The following is a 17,180-nucleotide window of genomic DNA, read 5'->3' as shown; positions in this document are numbered from 1 at the left end:
AGTGGTGCACATCCACTGTCACTGATCACCAGTAATACAGCTATAACCAGAATGAAGAGCAACACTCAAAGGGATAAGGATACAATTGGATTTATTGAAGATCGAGTTTCACTAGAATACAACACTGAATGATGATTTTGGCTTGCACACCCTTTATCAAGCTGATTGTAATGGTGGATTGGGAGCAGAGTCATCAGCGACTGGTGACTCTGCTCCCAATCCACTACTAAGCTCAGCTTGCTTAACCTTTTTTTTTACCGCCGCACGACTATTTGCATTGTGGGGGTAAGCTCTTATCTGTAACCTGATGTATAAAAGTGGCCCTGTGGCGCTGCAGATGCCTGTGACCGTGCTGTCATAGTAAATATCCCAGCGACAGCAAAAGTGGTCTCCCTGCGTGGCATCACTGTGTACAGCGATCCATCGAAGTGTAAAGTAAAAAGAAAAACGGCAGGGGCATGGTCTTCTTCAGTGGAGAGCACCCCCTACTGGCTGTAAAATGAAATGTGAACCTGCAGTGTGTGAATTAACGTCTTCCTGTCCTTTTTTCATTAAAAATAAATAAAAAGGAAGAATTATTAATGGGGTCATTTATCAAACTGGTGTAAAGTAGAACTGGCTTAGTTGCCTATAGCAACCAATCAGATTCCACCTTTCATTTTCCAAAGGAGCTGTCAAAAATGAAAGGTGGAATCTAATTGGTTGCTATAGGCAACTAAGCCAGTTCTACTTTACACCAGTTTGATGAATGACCCCATAAATAACTTTAATTTTTTTATTTTTTATTAATAAAAGTAAAATAAAAGTTATAGCTATAGTTACTAGTTATAGTAATAGTAAAGCAGTCAGACTACACACTTCTTCATTCCTAAAAAAATAAAAATTGTTTTAGCAATAGTACAACAGACTTTGTGTGCTTTGATAAAAAAAAATATATATAGGTATTTGTTTTAGATAAAAAAAAAAAAAAAAAGGCCCAAAATCTTAATCTGTCATCTAATTGCCCAAAAAGAAAGGTCTAAGTTGTCCCATGAAAAGTAATATCAAATACTTGTAGGTTGGCTCAGAAATGAATTGGTTGTTTGCAGTTAGATGGGCCTGCTGCTAAATCTGAAAAATTGGGCTAGTAAGGAAAAGAGTGGGTAAACACTCCGGTAATGAAGCGGTTAAGGGAGTATCTCACAGTTTTGTATTCTGGTGACGCTGGATCTTCATAAGCCTTCTGCATCCTTATCCCTTTGAGTAGTGTTGCTCATTCTGGTTATAGTTGCATCTAAGGCTGGTGCTTGCAGATTTCTGTGCCAGATGCAACTGGTTCTTGAGTGTGTCTAAGACTTATAGTATTCGTTTTGTGACATAAGAAAATAAAAGGCTGCGGCCTTCTTTCTGCTTTTCCTAGGCCGTCTGACGACATGTTAATCAGTCGTGTGGCCTAGGAGCAGCTCGGCCTCATTGAAGTGAATGGGGCTGAGCACAATACTAAACACAACTGCTGTACAATGTACGGCGCTGTGCTTGGCGAGCGCGGAGAAGGCCGCCGCGCTCACAGGGGTGCTGCTGCCTTCTCAAAACAGCTGCTCGGCAGGGTCCCGGGTGTCGGACTCCCACCGATCGGGTACTGATGACCTATTCAGAAAAGTCATCAGTAAAAAAAAAAAAAACTGGAAACCCCTTTTAAAGAACTAAACTTCTTTTCTCTTTTAAACAGAGAGGAAACTTTACGGTTTTCAGAACCGGAGCCCCATGATGATGTAATGCCCCCTTTTGCGACAAGTGTCCTTTATGCGAAGCACAGCTGTGGGCAGATGTGCCTCTCTAATGTGAATCCGTACTTTAGCAAAAGAGAGAATCCACTCCGATTTCCAGTTATGTGTCACTTCCAGAGGCGACGTGCGAAGTCCAGTCTCGGCTCAAGGCATGACGTGATTTACAAAGCCCCCTGTGGAAAGAGTCTCCGGGACTTTGATGATGTGCGCTCTTACCTCTTTCAGACTAAATGCCGCTTTTTATCTCTAGATCATTTCTCGTTCAATACTAACCTCCAGCTGGATAGAAACCTTGTCAAGAACCAGGTCGTTTTTCAGGAAGCTGACATAAGCAAAGATGCAGAGCTGGTGCCGGTCCCATTCTGCAATGAGATCGATGACACCAGGCCAGCTCCTTTTACGTACAGAAAGTCTTCTTGGCCACGAGGATACTCCATCAATAATTTCACCGACCTGTTCTTAGGATGCTGTGACTGTACTGACGGCTGCTTGGATGTGTATGTATTCATAACTGAAGGGCACACAGTTTTGATTATGCTAATAGAAATAGCATTCTCCGGCATTTAACGGGTTGTCCAGGATTAGAAACAGCAGTACTATTATCATATGGGATGTGGGTTCTAATATACTTTGTGTCAATTCTTCAGGATTTGTAAGATCTTGTTGCAGTTATTAAAGGGATATGTTCAATTGGTGGAGGTGTCCTCTAAAGGGCATCTGTCAGCAGATTTGTACCTATGACACTGTTACATCTGCACTTGGCAGCTGAAGGCGTCTGTGTTGGTCCCATGTTCATATGTGTCCGCATTGCTGAGAAAAAGACAAGGGCAGGCAGTGAAACCGCAATCTTACCTGGCCCTGACTTCTCCTAAAGTCAAAATGCAGAGGATGTGGCAGCTGCAGAGAGAGCAGAGCCTCTAGGTGTAACGGCAACGCCCCTGTTGCTCCTAGAGGCTCATTTGCATATAATAAAACATCTCTGCACACGTCTCTCATCATTGCAGGCACATAGGAACACGGGACCAACACAGACGCCTTCAGCTGCCAAGCGCACATGTAACAGGTCAACCAGTCTCATAGGTACAAATCTGCTGACAGTGTCATCAGAACATTATCTATTTTTGAAAGTATAATTTTATGCTAAACAACTTTTTAAAGATTTTTTTAGTGATGTTATTTTTAATTTTCCAAGTCATCTATATTTAAACAAAAACCATAAATCCTGCAGTTTTTCGCATTGACCACTAAGCCTAATAATTGGCGCGACTTCTTGGCCTGTACAGATCACTTTGCTGCAGTTATCTGCTTATGTGTCGTTCTAATCATGCCTGTAATGTTATCACCTCTGTATAGATAAGACAGCATCCACCATTTAAAATGGGGAATACCACAGCTTATCAGCTCCATCCTGACCTCTGCACAGGTCACAGAGCGTGCCTAAAAACTCTCCCATAGAAGTCAATGGGGTCCCCTCCTGACCATTGTGTCTGTGGGCCGTGGCGCTGCCGTAAAGCAATTTTTCTCTTTCGACAGCACCCCTGGAGAGGCCGCCTCCTCCTCTGGACAGGAAACAAGAACCAGAACGCCTTTTTAAAAGAGGGGTCCACCTCCAGTTCTGTTTCCTGTCCTAAGAGGCAGGAAGGAATTGGATCGCCGATACACTATTAGAGCTGCGGGGGCCCCGGTGATTTATGCAAGTAAGGAGGGTTACCCTGAGCGGGGTAAGTCTCCATAGGGAGCCGGCAGTGCACGCCAAGGACAAAATGCCCAGCCAGCTCACGGCCATGCGGACAGTAACACGGTGGGGTAAGAGGGGTCATTCCCCAGCAGATTTTAATTTAGTATTGCTTATGGGGTTATGTTTGTTTGTGCCTAGGTGTCTAAGGAGTCTTCCAGGAAGACCTCCAGAGCTAAAGAAAGGGGGCGTGTGGTTTGTAAAAAGAAGCTTCCCTCTGCATGGGCTAAACTCCTTTTTAAAGATGTGATAGCAAGTTAGAGGAGGAAGCTCCAGCCTTGATGAGCAGTATTAAGCAGATGATCAGGGATGAGGTCAGAGAGTCGGTTAGCGGATTGATTAAATGTCACCCCTGTACTTCTGCTGCTGCGTCTAAAGATTCCCCCTCCAGTGACAGCGATACTCTATCTGGGTTGGAGGAAGAAGGAGAGTGTTTGTCATCGGACGATTCTTCTGAGGACAAGACCACAGGGAAACTGCTTTTTCATACTGAGAACACGAAGGTCCCTTTCACACGAGCGAGTTTTCCGCGCGGGTGCAATGCGTGACGTGAATGCATAGCACCCGCACTGAATCCTGACCCATTCATTTCAATGGGTCTGTGTACATGAGCGTTGTTTTTCACGCATCAGTTCTGCGTTGCGTGAAAATCGCAGCATGTTCTATATTCTGCGTTTTCTCGTGCTTTTTTCCATTGGGGGACACAGACCATGGGTATAGCTTAGAGGTATTAGTAGGAGGGACACTATGCAAATGAAAGAGCTCCTCCTCCTCGGGCTATACCCCCAGACTCCACCAGGAGGAACTCAGTCTTTGCTTAGTGTCTGGTGAAGGAGGTTGACACTCTCTGATTCTACTCCTTTTTGTTATTTTTATTCTAGATGGGGACACAGGTCGGCATGGCGCCTTCCTGGTCCCCCGTGGAATGCCCGCTGCCGTCCTTGGACGCTGCCTGGCTACCTCCATTGCCCCCCAAAGAAGACAAGTGGATCCGGGCTCGACCTGCAGCTCCGGTATCCCACCAGCTACTGGGTCTCCTGCTGCCACCCTCCACCAGAACACTGCACTCCTGGACAAGGAGTCAGAAGCCTGATGAGGTGCATCCCTGCTGGTCCTGGAGTCGAGGGAGAAGTTCTGCAGGAGCAGATAAGTATTACCTGCATCCCTGCCTTACCCCCCTCCTCCACCCCTCCTCCACGTCCCTGGGGGCCTGCGGTCCCCGCTTGGGCATCTGCCATGTCCAGCGCGGCCGCTAAATTGGTCTTAGTCACCAAGGCAACCATGTCCTTTAATCCTGTGGCGCTAACGACTCCATCTCTCTCAGTGGTCCCCACAGTGGGTGACTGACTACGAAGAGGCAGCGTGAGCGGCAGCATCCCACCTCGGATGTCTCTGTCTCTCCACCCCCCTCACCTCGCCGGTGGCGCTTGCGGACTGCTCTTCCCCCTCCCTAGGGAGAGTACTCCGAAGGAGAATTATCCGGCTCGGACGAGCCACGTCCTTTTTGGACTATAGGGCATTTTCAAATCCTGTGACGCCAACCACCTCTCTAAGTGGTTTTCCACAGAAGACGCCCGAATACTAACAGGGAGCGTGAGCAGCAGCATCCCTCCTCGGATGGCTCTGGCTCTCCCCCCCCCCCCCCCCCCCCCTCGTCTAGAGGCGCGTTCGGGCGATTCTCCCCTCCCTTAGGGAGCGCAAGTCTGAAGGAGAATTCCGGCTCTGATTAGGTCATGGAGCGGGACCCCTCGCCTAAGCTCTCCACCAGGGTGGCTGACTTAGTGGTGACTGTCCGAGACACCTTTATTCTCCAAGGGGATTCTCCTCCTTCCACTGGTCAGGAGTTCCCCCTTTTTCCGTCCAGGCAGTCGGAGACTACCATGTTCCCGGTCCATGAGGGATTTTTCCGCGGTCATGTCCAGGGCCTGGGGTGGTCTTAATAAGGTTCTCGACCACCCAGCGCAGGAATATACTTTCCTTTCCCTGCTGACGGCGAGGAGAGGTGTCTCCTCCCCCTAAGGTGGATCCTCCGGTGGCCGGATTAGCCAATTATGTGGCCCTTCCTGTCTTAGTCAGTTCCTCTTTCCAGGATGCTGTAGACAGACGCATAGACTCTCTTCCAGGTCCTTTTTTCGCTGGCAGCGCGTCCCTGTGACCTACCTTTCACTCAGCAGGGGTAGCCAGTGCTCTCTCGGTGTGGTTACAACACCACCACCAGGAACTGGCGGTACGAGATGCGGCTACTAACACACTGGAGTTGGTTCTCCAGATGTCTCAGGCTTCTAACATTCTTTGCGAAGCTTCTAGGGACATTGTTTCCCTCTTTGCCCGCAGGTTGGCCATCTCTGTCACTCAGCGCGAAGAGATCTGATTGAAGGTGTGGGACGCTGACGCCTCCACCAAGCGTTCCCTTGCTAATCTCCCCTTTGGGGTTTCCAGGCCTTGTGGGGATCAGCTGGACGAGTTCGTCTCTGCATGCCTTTTGCCGTTTCTCATCTGGTAGGCCGTCGCCTGCTTCCTCCGCCGGGGGTCTCAGGTCGCCCGCAAAGAGGCCTTCCTTTGCACCAGCCTTCCCGGCACTAGAGGGCCCAGTCAGCCCGCCCTGCTGCTCCTAGGCCTATCACATGTCCCGATTGCGGAATCCCACCATCGATTCCTGCGCTTCGCCATTATGGGTCGACACTGTCAGTTTGTCGCCCTTCCTTCGGGTTGGCGACCACCCCGCGGGTCCTTGCCACGGTCCTGGACCGCTCATGGCGCTTCTTCGTACCAGGGGCATTCCTTTGCTGCCCTGTCGGGACGATATCCGGATAGAGGCCCCCCTCTCTACCGCAGACCACGGACAGCGTCCGGATCACTGTTCAGACCCTGGAACGGTTCGGCTGCCTGGTAACTTTCCCAAACTCCTGCCTCTTCCCGTCCCAGAGGCTCTCCTTCCGGAGGGTGATTTTGGACACCTCGGCTGCCAAAGTATTCTACCAGCCTTCAAGTCCTCCCAGGTCCAGGGGGCAGTGTCGCATCTGCTGCGCTCCCCGTGCCTCTCCATTCGGGAATACTTGCAGGTCCTGGGTCTTATGGTAGCCTCTTTCGAGGCCTTTCCATATGCCCAGTTTCACACTCGCCTGGCGCAACAGGAGATCCTTTACCTTTCAGCGGGTTCGGGCAGTTCTCCCTTGGTGGCTGTTCCCAAAGAACCTGAGGTCGGGGAGTTCCTTTCTCGCATTCTCCTGGACGATCGCCGCCACCGATGCCAGCATCCTGGGTTGGGGGGGCGTTTTCCAGTCTCGCACGGTTCAAGGAATTTGGCCGGCGGCAGAGTCTCGCCTTCCAATCAACTTTCTGGAATTGAGGGCGATTTTTTCCGCTCTCTCTCTCCTATTGGACCTCTCTCCTTGCGGGCCTCCCAGTGCGGGTTCAAACGGGCAATGCCGCGGCCGTGGCCTATATCGACCATCAGGACGGGACCCGCAGCCGGATGGTGATGCAGGAGGTGAAGTGAATTCTGACGTGGGCGGAGACTCACGTTCCGGTGTTGTCAGCAGTTTGCATTCCAGGAATGGACAACTGGACAGCGGACTTTCTAAGCCACAACACGGTGGATCCAAGCGAGTGGTCTCTGCATCCAGAAGGGTTCGAAGAAATCTGCCACAGATGGGACCGTCCGGATGTGGACTTAATGGCGTCCGGGTTCAACAACAAGATCCCAGTGGTCCTGGCTCGCGCCCGAGATCCGGAGGCGTACGGATGGATGCGCAGGTGTCTCCGTGGCAGGACTTCAGCCTCCTCTGTTTTCCTCTCCTACCAAAGGGTCTACGCCAGTTCGAGGCGGAAGGGACTCCGACCGTTCTCATCACCCCAGAGTGGCCTCGCCGCGCGTGGTTTTTCGGACGTGGCTCGGTTGCTGGCGGACGCCCCATGGCCTCTTCCCGACGGACAGGACTTACTGTCTCAGGGCCCGTTCTTCCACCGGAATTTGCGGTCTCTTCGTTTACCGGCGTGACTGTTGAAACCGCCATCCTAATAAAGATGGGGTTCTCGGATTCAGTGGTTAGGACCATGATCAGTCCGGGGAAGTCTTCTTCCTCCCGGATTTACTATCGTACCTGGATGGCCTTCCTATCCTTTTTTGAGGGTTCGGGGTTCCCCCCCCTTCGGTTTTCCATCTTGATGGTACTGTCTTTTCTTCAGTCTGGGCTTGTGCAGGGACTGTCGCTTAGTTCCCTGTAAGGTCAGGTTTCGGCGCGGGCCGTCAGAGGTCCCTTGCTCTTAAGGGTCCGGTGGTGACCTTTCTTCGGGGGTGGCGCATTCGGTTCCCCGTATGTTCCCCCTTTGTCTCCTTGGGATCTCAATTTGGTTCTGCGCGCTCTGCAGTCGGCTCCCTTCGAGCCTTTGAGGAGGGTCTCTCTGACTGTTCTCATCTGGACTTCCTTGTGACCATAGCTTCTGATACAGCTACATAGCGTAGTGATTAAAGTTCTGGGCTATTATGCAGTGGCTGTGAGTTCACGTCCCATCACGAGCTTTTAGGTCAGACTGGTGTCGAAGCTGGCCGCTCTTTCCTATCAGGAGCCTTAATGGTTTTCCTCCAGGATTAAGTTGTGCTCCGTCCAGTCCCCTTCTTTTTGCCCAGGGTGGTCTCTCCCTTCCGCCTTGATGAGGATCTTGTCCTGCCTTCCTTTTGTCCTTCTCCGGCTAACCCCAAGGAACGCACTCTGCATTCCCTGGATGTTGTACGGGTCCTGAAGGTGTGTCTCGCGGCTACTGCTTCCGTCCGCCGTTCTTGGCGCTCTGGATCTGCTTGGCTATTTCCGCGGCTTGTCACGCTTGTGGTGGAGTTCCCCCGGCTAGAATTGCCGCTCACTCCATTGGGGCGGAGGGGGCTTCCTGGGCAAGACGCAGTCGTGCCTCTGCGTCTCAGCTGTGTACGGCGGCCACCTGGTCGTCCTTGCATACCTTTGCAAATTTTTGTCAGTAGCATTCACTGGCTTCGGCTGATGCGGCTTTGGCCGCAGGGTTTTGCAGGCTGTGGTTCCTGTTTGACCGTTGGGGCGTTCCTCCTGGCGGTGCTGATATTTTTTCCCACCCCATGGACTGCTTTTGGACGTCCCATGGTCTGTGTCCCCCAATGGAAAAAAGCACGAGAAAAGGAGATTTTTGTGAAACTCACCTGTAAAATCTTTTTCTCGTCTTTTCCATTGGGGGACACAGCTCCCACCCATTATTCCTGTTGCAGGAGGGGTCTTTAGTTCGGTTTTTCTGTTTCTGGTTGGACCTTATGGCTTGGTCCGATGGTTTCCATGATTTTTTCTTGCTCCTTCTCCTACTGCTTGTGCAACGCCTGAGTTCCTCCTGGTGGAGTCTGGGGGTATAGCCCGAGGAGGAGGAGCTCTTTCATTTGCATAGTGTCCCTCCTACTAATACCTCTAAGCTATACCCATGGTCTGTGTCCCCCAATGGAAAAGACGAGAAAAAGATTTTACAGGTGAGTTTCACAAAAATCTCCTTTTTCACGCAGCCCTGGCCCCATAGAAGTGAATGTGCGATGTGCGATGCGGGTGCGATGCGTTTTTCACTGATGGTTGCTAAGAGATGTTGTTTGTAAACATTCAGTTTTTATCACGTGGGTGAAAAAAGCATCAAAACGCATTGCACCCGAGCGGAAAAAACTGAACAACTAAAGGCAATCGCAGACAAAACTGACTGAACTTGCTTGCAAAATAGTGCGAGTTTCACTGAACGCACCCTGAACGCATCCGGCCCCAATCCGCAACACCCGTGTGAAACCAGCCTAACTCCCTAATCAAGGCGGTTAGAGCTACTTTGGGATTGGATGATCAAAGACCTCTGTTTGAGGGCCTAGGTGTTTGATGAAGAGGTCTCCGCCCCCTGGGATAGGGCCCCAAAGCTGGATGCTCCTGTGGCTAAGATGTCCAGGAAAAATTCTCTACCCTTTCAAGATATGGGTTCCCTTAAGGACCCAAATGGACAGAAGGGCAGAGGTTTACATAAAGAAAAATTTGGAGGCCTCTGCAGCAGCCTTTAAACCTGCTATTGCTGCTACCTCTGTCACTAGGTCCCTAAAGGTATGGATGGGAGAGTTAGAGGCCCACATTAAAGGGGGTACCCCTAGGGAGCAGTTGCTTGCCTCCTTCCCCATTATAAACAATGCCCTAGATTTCTTGGCTGATGCCTCTGCGGATTCCTTAAGATTCTCCGCCAGGGCTTCGGCCTTATCCAACTCTGCCCGTGGGGCTATTTGGCTAAAGGGCTGGAATGGGGACACTTCCTCTAAGGCTAAGCTTTGCGCTATCCCATGTCAGAGTGAGTTTTTGTTTGGCCCAGTCCTTGACAACTTTTCAGAAAAGGCTTCCGACAAGAAAAAAGGTTTTCCCTCCGCTAGTCAACCCCCTAGGAGATCTTTCCGTCCTAGATTTAATAAAGAAGGGTTTAAGGGGAAGGAAAGAGCAAAGCAGTTTTCTGGTGTCACTAGAAAGAATAAGGGGTTTCTTTTTTCCGGGTCTAATGCTTCTAAGAAACAGTCCCAATGATGCCAGGCCCCCGTCGGAGGTAGTCTGTCTCTGTTTACACATCAGTGGCAGGAGATTTCCGACAGTGCTTGGATAAACTCGGTGGTAAGGGAAGGCCTAAGAATACATTTTCAGAACGTTCCAGAGGGGAGGTTTGTGGTCACAGATTACCGGTCAGATCCGGCAAAACAGTCAGCTATCATTACAGAGGTTCTCTCTCTTATAGAGAAAAAAGTATTGAGAAAAATCCCAGAGCAGGAAGTGACAAAAGGGTTTTACTCTCCCCTGTTTCTTGTCAAGAAACCAAATGGTTCATTTTGAACCATAATAAACCTAAAGTACCTAAATCAGTATCTGGTGTCTGGGAGGTTTCGTTAGGAGTCCATCAGGTCAGCAATAAGCAATGTTTTTCCGAACTGCTTTATGGCCACTGTGGACCTGGGGGGTGCATATTACAATGTCCCTATCCATCCCAGCCATCAAAAGTTTCTGAGGGTAGCAGTCCAATCAGAGCAGGAAGTTCTTCATCTTCAATTTCAGGCCTTACCCTTTGGGCTTTCGAGGGTGTTCACGAAAATCGTTTTAGAAATGATGGCCCAGGTGAAGGGAGTAAGAGAGAGTCATCATACCTTACCTGGATGGCTTTCTTCTTGTGTCCCAATCGTATTGGGCCCTTCAGAGGCAGATTGTCTGAAGGAAGTTCTAGAACAGCTAGGATGGGAGATAAATCTAGAAAAGTCCAGTTTATGTCCAAGCCAGAGGTGCAACTTCCTAGGGATGATTCTAGACTCCAGAGCCCAGAAGTGTCTGTTGCCCCTTCAGAAGGCCTTGCAAATCAAGTCCAGGGTCCAACACATTCACTGTCACCCTAAGAGAGGCCATGTCTGTGTTGGGCCTCATGACTGCTGCGATTCCAGGAGTAGAATCGGCCCAATATCATTCAAGAATTCTACAACTTCAGATTCTACAGGAATGGGACAGATGTATACTCTCGCTGGACTCTGAGCTCCTTGGGGTGGTGGATGAATTTAGAGAATCTTCAAAAAGGGGTTCCGTGGATCAGAGAAGCGGTTCTTCCTTTGACTACAGATGTGAGTCCATCAGGTTGGGGAGCCCATGTGGAGTCCCTTCTGTTGCAGGGGAGCTGGGACAGCAGAGCCTTATCCCAGTCTCACAATTTCAAGGAATTAAATGCGATCAAGTTAGCCCTGGAACAGAGTCTTCTGGTTATCAGGGGCAGAAATGTAAAGATCTACTCGGACAACACAACAGCTATAGCCTATATCAATTGGCAGGGAGGTACAAGAGCTCAGGGACTCATGTCCCTTACCCATCAGATATTCAGTCTGGCAGAGGCTTCTCTATCTTCTTTGTGCGGTGCATCTCAAGGGCTCGCACAGTGTGAAAGCGAGCTTCTTCAGTCATAAACATCTAAACCAGGGGGAGTGGTCCTTAGATCAGAGGGTTTTCAACCAGGTCACAGCATTATGGGGGATTCCGGAGAGAGATCTTTTTGCCACCAGATCAAACAGAAAGGTAGAAGTTTTCTATTCCCTATCTCCGGGGGAACATCCGAAAGCGGTGGACGCATTGTCTCAATCTTGGAGACAGGGCCTTCTCTATGCCTCCCCCCCCCCCCCTAAAAATTTTACCGTGGGTTCTCAAAAAGATCAGAGAGGAGGAGGCCACTGTAGTAGTTATAGCTCCCTTCTGGCTGAGAAGAGTTTGGTTCTCCTGGCTCTGCAGAATGTCAATAGCAATCCTTTGGGTGCTTCCGGAGTCTGAGGAGCTTCTGTCTCAAGGTCTAGAGCAGGCAGACATCTTCAATTTGATGCAGTGTGGCAAGAGGAAAGGGAGGGAGTTCCATTTTGAAGATAAAGGTTTGTCTGGACTGGTCAGCGTCAATATACACCGTGTAGGCCACTACAAGCACGTCCCTTCACAAGAACATGTCACTTTATTTGCAAAGTTGTCACACAGAAAACACCCAGCACATAACATGGCCAGTTCCCTTCTCAGGATCTATGTGCACGCCAGCCGGGACAACACACAGGCGATGCTTGTTCCGCCCACCACATTTACAAGCCAATCAGCGAGCAGGGCACAGGAGGAGACTCGCAACTCTCCAATAGAAATGAGCGTTGTTTGTGCATTAGCGAATACACATGAAGGGGCGGTGACCGCGCGAGCAATGGCCGGGAATGGGGAGCACAAGATGCTGGAACCCAAGCCACACCCACCCTCTATGCCGGGTAGTTTGAGGTGCGGGCAGATCTTCACCCAGCAGATGTCTGCTGGATGAAATTTCTTTGAGGCAGAGCAGCGGAGGGTCTAGGCGCAAATGGCGACAAGACTACAATCTGACATTAAGGGTCCATTCAAACAGATCCGCAATACACCCGGCCGGCACCCCCATAGAAATGCCTATTCTTTTCCGCAATTGCGGACAAGAATAGGACATGTTCTACAAGAATAGGACATGTGCTCTCCGCATCCATTCCCTAAAGGGGTTATCCAAGATCTATAAAGCCCCCTATTTTCCTGGGCCCCTGGCCTTGCTCCCTGGCACCCACTTTGCTTCTGATGCCGGCATGGCCGCTGCTGCATCTTCCCGTTGCGTGGATGAAAATATGTGGCGGGGGGTTCAACCAATAGCAGGCGACGACGGGAACGAGCCTCCCTAGTGTCAACTTTAGTATAGCCGTTAAGGAGGTTGTCCAAGTTATATTTATTGATGACCTATCCATAGGATAGGTCATCAATATCAGATCAGCGGGGATCCGACACCCCCGCCGATCAGCTGGTTGAAGAGAAGGCACGCGCCATGGCAGTGCTGCCCTCTCCATTATTTACCTGTCCCCGTCACAACAGCAGCAGTGATCAGGTATAATTACACCATTGAAGTTCATGGGATGGCTTCTTGTAATTGCGACGGCGAGCGCACTCTCTTCAACCAGCTGATCTGCAGGGGTGTCGGACCCCCGCTGACCTGATATTGATGACCTATCCTGGCACCGTGTGCGCCTTCTCTTCAGTCATCTGATCGGAGAGGGTTCCGGGTGTCAGACCCCTGCCGATCTGATATTGATGACCTATCCTAAGGATAGGTCATTAATAAAAATAACTTGGACAATAGTCTGTCTATAGCGCCACCTGCTGTTTGCTCTTTTTCCAATTTCTCTGTCCTGCTCACTGAGACGGAAGCACATGCTCAGTTCCATCCTTCAACTGCCACCAGCTGCAGCAGAAAGGACACACTCCTAAGCTGTCAGCTTGAAATAAATGTTGTAATATTCTAGATCATGTGTAATATAATATATTCTTCTTTCTAGGACAAAATGTACTTGTCTTCAGCTTACTGCCAGTGAACTTGGTACAGATGTCACATCACCGAAAAGAGGCCGATCACCAGGTTATAAATATAAGCGACTGCCATCTCCTGTACCAACCGGGTGAGTATCAGGGCTTATGACCACGTGATGTGGAAAGAGAATCTGTGAACAACATTTATGAAACAGAATGTCCCTGTGCTTTTATACATTGTTTCTTAAGCAGCAGTTCAGTCATTTGGGTGTTTGCTCTGATAAAGCTGTGCACTTTAATGCAGACTATATGAATGTAATGTATCATGTAAATGCAACCGCAAGATGTGTCAAAACCGGGTTGTACAGCACGGCCTTCAGGTGCGACTCCAGGTGTTCAAAACCAGAGGAAAGGGCTGGGGGTTACGATGCCTGGACGATCTTGACAAAGGAACATTCGTGTGCATCTATGCAGGCAAGTAATTGTTCACCTAAATTTCTATAGATGTCGACCACAATGTAACACCGCCACAGCCTTCCCCGATCTTATCTACTTTGTCTATTGTTGTGCCAATTCACTTAATCTTGTACCAAGGCAAAAAATTCTCCTTGCCCCTTACTAGACATTCTGGTGCTGTAGGCTATTTTGCTGCATGTCGCTCCCCTTCTTTTGAAAGCTTGAGCAGAAACCACCATATTTTTGACATTTCCTGTTTGTCTCACTTCAGTAAATGGCATTTATCATATAGGGAAAGTAAATACAGGCCACTTACTAATGTATTGTTATTATCCATATTGCTTCCTTTGCTGTCTGGATTCATTTTCCCATCACATTATACACTGCTCGTTTCCATGGTTACAGACCACCCTGCAATCCATCAGTGGTGGTCGTGCTTGCACACTATAGGAAAAAGCATCAGCCTCTCTGGTGGCTGGAACCATGGGAGCGCATATAGGATTTAGTTTTTTTCCTATACTGTGCAAGCACGACCACCACTGATGGATTGCCGGGTGGTCTGTAACCATGGAAACGAGCAGTGTATAATGTGATGGAAAAATGAATCCAGCCAGCAAAGGAAGCATTATGGATAATAACAATACATTAGTAAGTGCCTTGTATTAACTTTCTCTACATGATAAATGCCACTTACTGACGTGAGACTACCCCTTTAAATATTTGCAGTTTTGGGAACAGAATATATTTTAGTTTTTTTACCCTTTCCCTTCCAGGGCGGATTTTAATGAAAACCGTAGGTCAGGATTCTGTGGTGCAAGCTGATGCAAAGGAGGCCGCTTCCATCTCTGTTCCCAAAAAGAGATGTTGTTCCCATTCAGACTCGGAGATTACAGTTTCTTCTTCGGTTTCAAGCATCAGTCATAATTTTAGGAATGCTCCACTTCTACAAGGAAGTTCCTTGACTGAACTGAAAAGGTAAATGTGTGACCTATTTTTTTCAGCTTCTTAGTAAAATATTTTACCCAATTGGGGACATTTATCAATAATGATGTAATTCGTGCCAAAAAAATTCTAACATTACAAATCAAAAGAGGAGATTTGTTTCACCTCATATATAAAAAGGCGCACACCACTTTTTAAAATATAAACTTGATTATCTGCCTATTTCTTTCGATTTGTGATATTTTACTGCCAATAGCACTGAAATGAAACTTTTTAAAACTGAAATGCGCCATTTCAGCCAACCCTGCCGCACTTGCAACTTTTGAAACATATTTGCAACATTTCCATATTTGGGACTTTTGTCTCAGATTTTTGTTATTGTTTTGTTGAATGTCAATTTACTGACAAAACCCTGCTGTTTAGCTTATTTATATTAGATAAAAATAATTGCCTCCTCTTTTAATATTTATCACTTTTTCCCACCACGAGTTTTTCCTTTTCATAAATGCGATTTTTTTTTTTTACAACAAGTTGCCTCTTTCTCCCATAAATGTGACTTTTTACACAAAACCACCACATAAGCTGCCTATAAGAGGATGATACATGAAGCGTAATATGCGCCAATTTGATAGCCCCACCCATTTTGACATTTATAACTAATTTCTGGTGTGATGCGTTCTTTATTGGTGAAAATTAGGGAGAAAACAATTTGATATACGGTACTTGGTGCAAATAAAAATGCCATTCTTTTTGGCGCATTTTACGCCATAATTCTGGCGCAAGATGCTTAGTAAATGCCCCCCTATATGTCCCTTGGTAATGTGGCCAGTCCCTACATCCTGACACTGTCCAAAGTGTCACACTGTGTAGGATCACACCTTATTGACAAGTAGATGTCAGTTTAAGGGTCCATTTACACGACCGTATGAATGGGTTTGCATCAATTCCACAATTTAGCAAAATGGGTATGGACCCATTCATTTCAATGGGGCCGCAAAAGATGCATACAGCACACAGTGTGCCGTCTGCATCCGTAGTTCCGACCCTCAAAAAATATAGAGCATGTCCTATTCTTGTCCGTAGTTGCAGACAATAGACATTTTCTATATAGCGCCGGCCATGTGCAGTCCGTAGAATGCACACAGCCGATATCGGTGTTTTGCGGTTCCGCAATTTGCGGAACACAAAACGCGGTCGTGTGAATGCACTCATAAAGACAGTTTCAGGAGGAACAATAAGAAACCGGACAAATGAAGCTGCTGACAGATATGTCAGGGTGGTGACAGGTCCGGTAATATTTCTGCCTCAGCCATAAAAATTATGACTAAAGTTTTACATTTGTTCAGACCAAAGTGTTTTTCCTATTATCTTATGATTTCATTGAGTTATTCGAAAGATCACTTTTCTTTTCTGCAGCAAAAGTTTAGGCCATATCAGAAGAGGGAAATTGGATTTCACGTGTATTAAAAGACCTAAGACTAGGACTTCCATTCTTCAGAAACGCAGACGGGAACTTGTGGAGGAGGTAAAGTTTAAGCAACTGTTAAAGCATTAAACAGGTTCTCCGGGACTTGAAAAAGATGGCTGCTTTCTTCCTAAAACTGCACCACACCCCTCCACAGGTTCTGTGTGGTATGACAGCTCAGCCCCATTCACTTCAGAGCTGCAATACCAGGCAGACCCATGGAAAGGGGTAGTGCTGTTCTTGGAATAAAGCAGCCATGGATTTCTAATCCTGGACAACCCCTTTAACGGAGTCTGTGTAACAATCTGTTAACGGTGACCTCCACAGCGGCCTGCCCCCTTAACAGTGACCTCCACAGTGAAGGCCTCTTTATCCACAGTGAAGGCCTCTTTATCCACAGTGAAGGCCTCTCTATCCACAGTGAAGGCCTCTCTATCCACAGTGAAGGCCTCTCTATCCACAGTGAAGGCCTCTCTATCCACAGTGAAGGCCTCTCTATCCACAGTGAAGGCCTCTCTATCCACAGTGAAGGCCTCTCTATCCACAGTGAAGGCCTCTCTATCCACAGTGAAGGCCTCTCTATCCACAGTGAAGGCCTCTCTATCCACAGTGAAGGCCTCTCTATCCACAGTGAAGGCCTCTCTATCCACAGTGAAGGCCTCTCTATCCACAGTGACCTCCACAGCGCCCTGCCCGTTTAATGCTAGGGCTACACGATGACATGTGTCGCGTGACATTTTGTCTCAACAATTTTTATAGTGATAGGCTATGGTGTCACACTGTGCCATACTGCGACAACAGTTGCAAAAAATCCAACCAAGATGGATTTTTCTGCGACTGTCAGTCGCATGTCGCATTGCAACACCATAGACTATCATTATAAAAGTTGTTGCACGACACATGTGGCAATATAGTTGTGCCCTATGTGTCGTGCGACTTATTGTCGTCGTGTAGCCCTAGCCTAAAGCTGACCTACAGCAGTGAAG

The 17,180-nt window shown here is 48.3% G+C and overlaps 1 protein-coding gene across 3 annotated transcripts in view; it reads left to right on the top strand.

Annotated features, from left to right (window-relative positions):
• Window positions 1-17,180, top strand: part of SETDB2 (SET domain bifurcated histone lysine methyltransferase 2) — a 49,257-nt gene that overhangs the window by 21,552 nt on the left and 10,525 nt on the right. For all 3 annotated transcript variants that reach the window (XM_044286415.1, XM_044286413.1, XM_044286414.1), the window contains exons 6-10: window positions 1,709-2,263; window positions 13,361-13,480; window positions 13,636-13,805; window positions 14,561-14,762; window positions 16,146-16,254. In XM_044286415.1, the coding sequence (XP_044142350.1) occupies window positions 1,709-2,263; window positions 13,361-13,480; window positions 13,636-13,805; window positions 14,561-14,762; window positions 16,146-16,254 (1,156 nt within the window). The remainder of the gene's footprint in view (window positions 1-1,708; window positions 2,264-13,360; window positions 13,481-13,635; window positions 13,806-14,560; window positions 14,763-16,145; window positions 16,255-17,180) is intronic.

Source organism: Bufo gargarizans, chromosome 3 (assembly GCF_014858855.1).
Source record: "Bufo gargarizans isolate SCDJY-AF-19 chromosome 3, ASM1485885v1, whole genome shotgun sequence".
Lineage (NCBI taxonomy): Eukaryota > Metazoa > Chordata > Amphibia > Anura > Bufonidae > Bufo > Bufo gargarizans.
The sequence above is the reverse complement of the archived record's forward strand: the minus strand, read 5'-3'. Positions and strand labels throughout refer to the sequence as shown.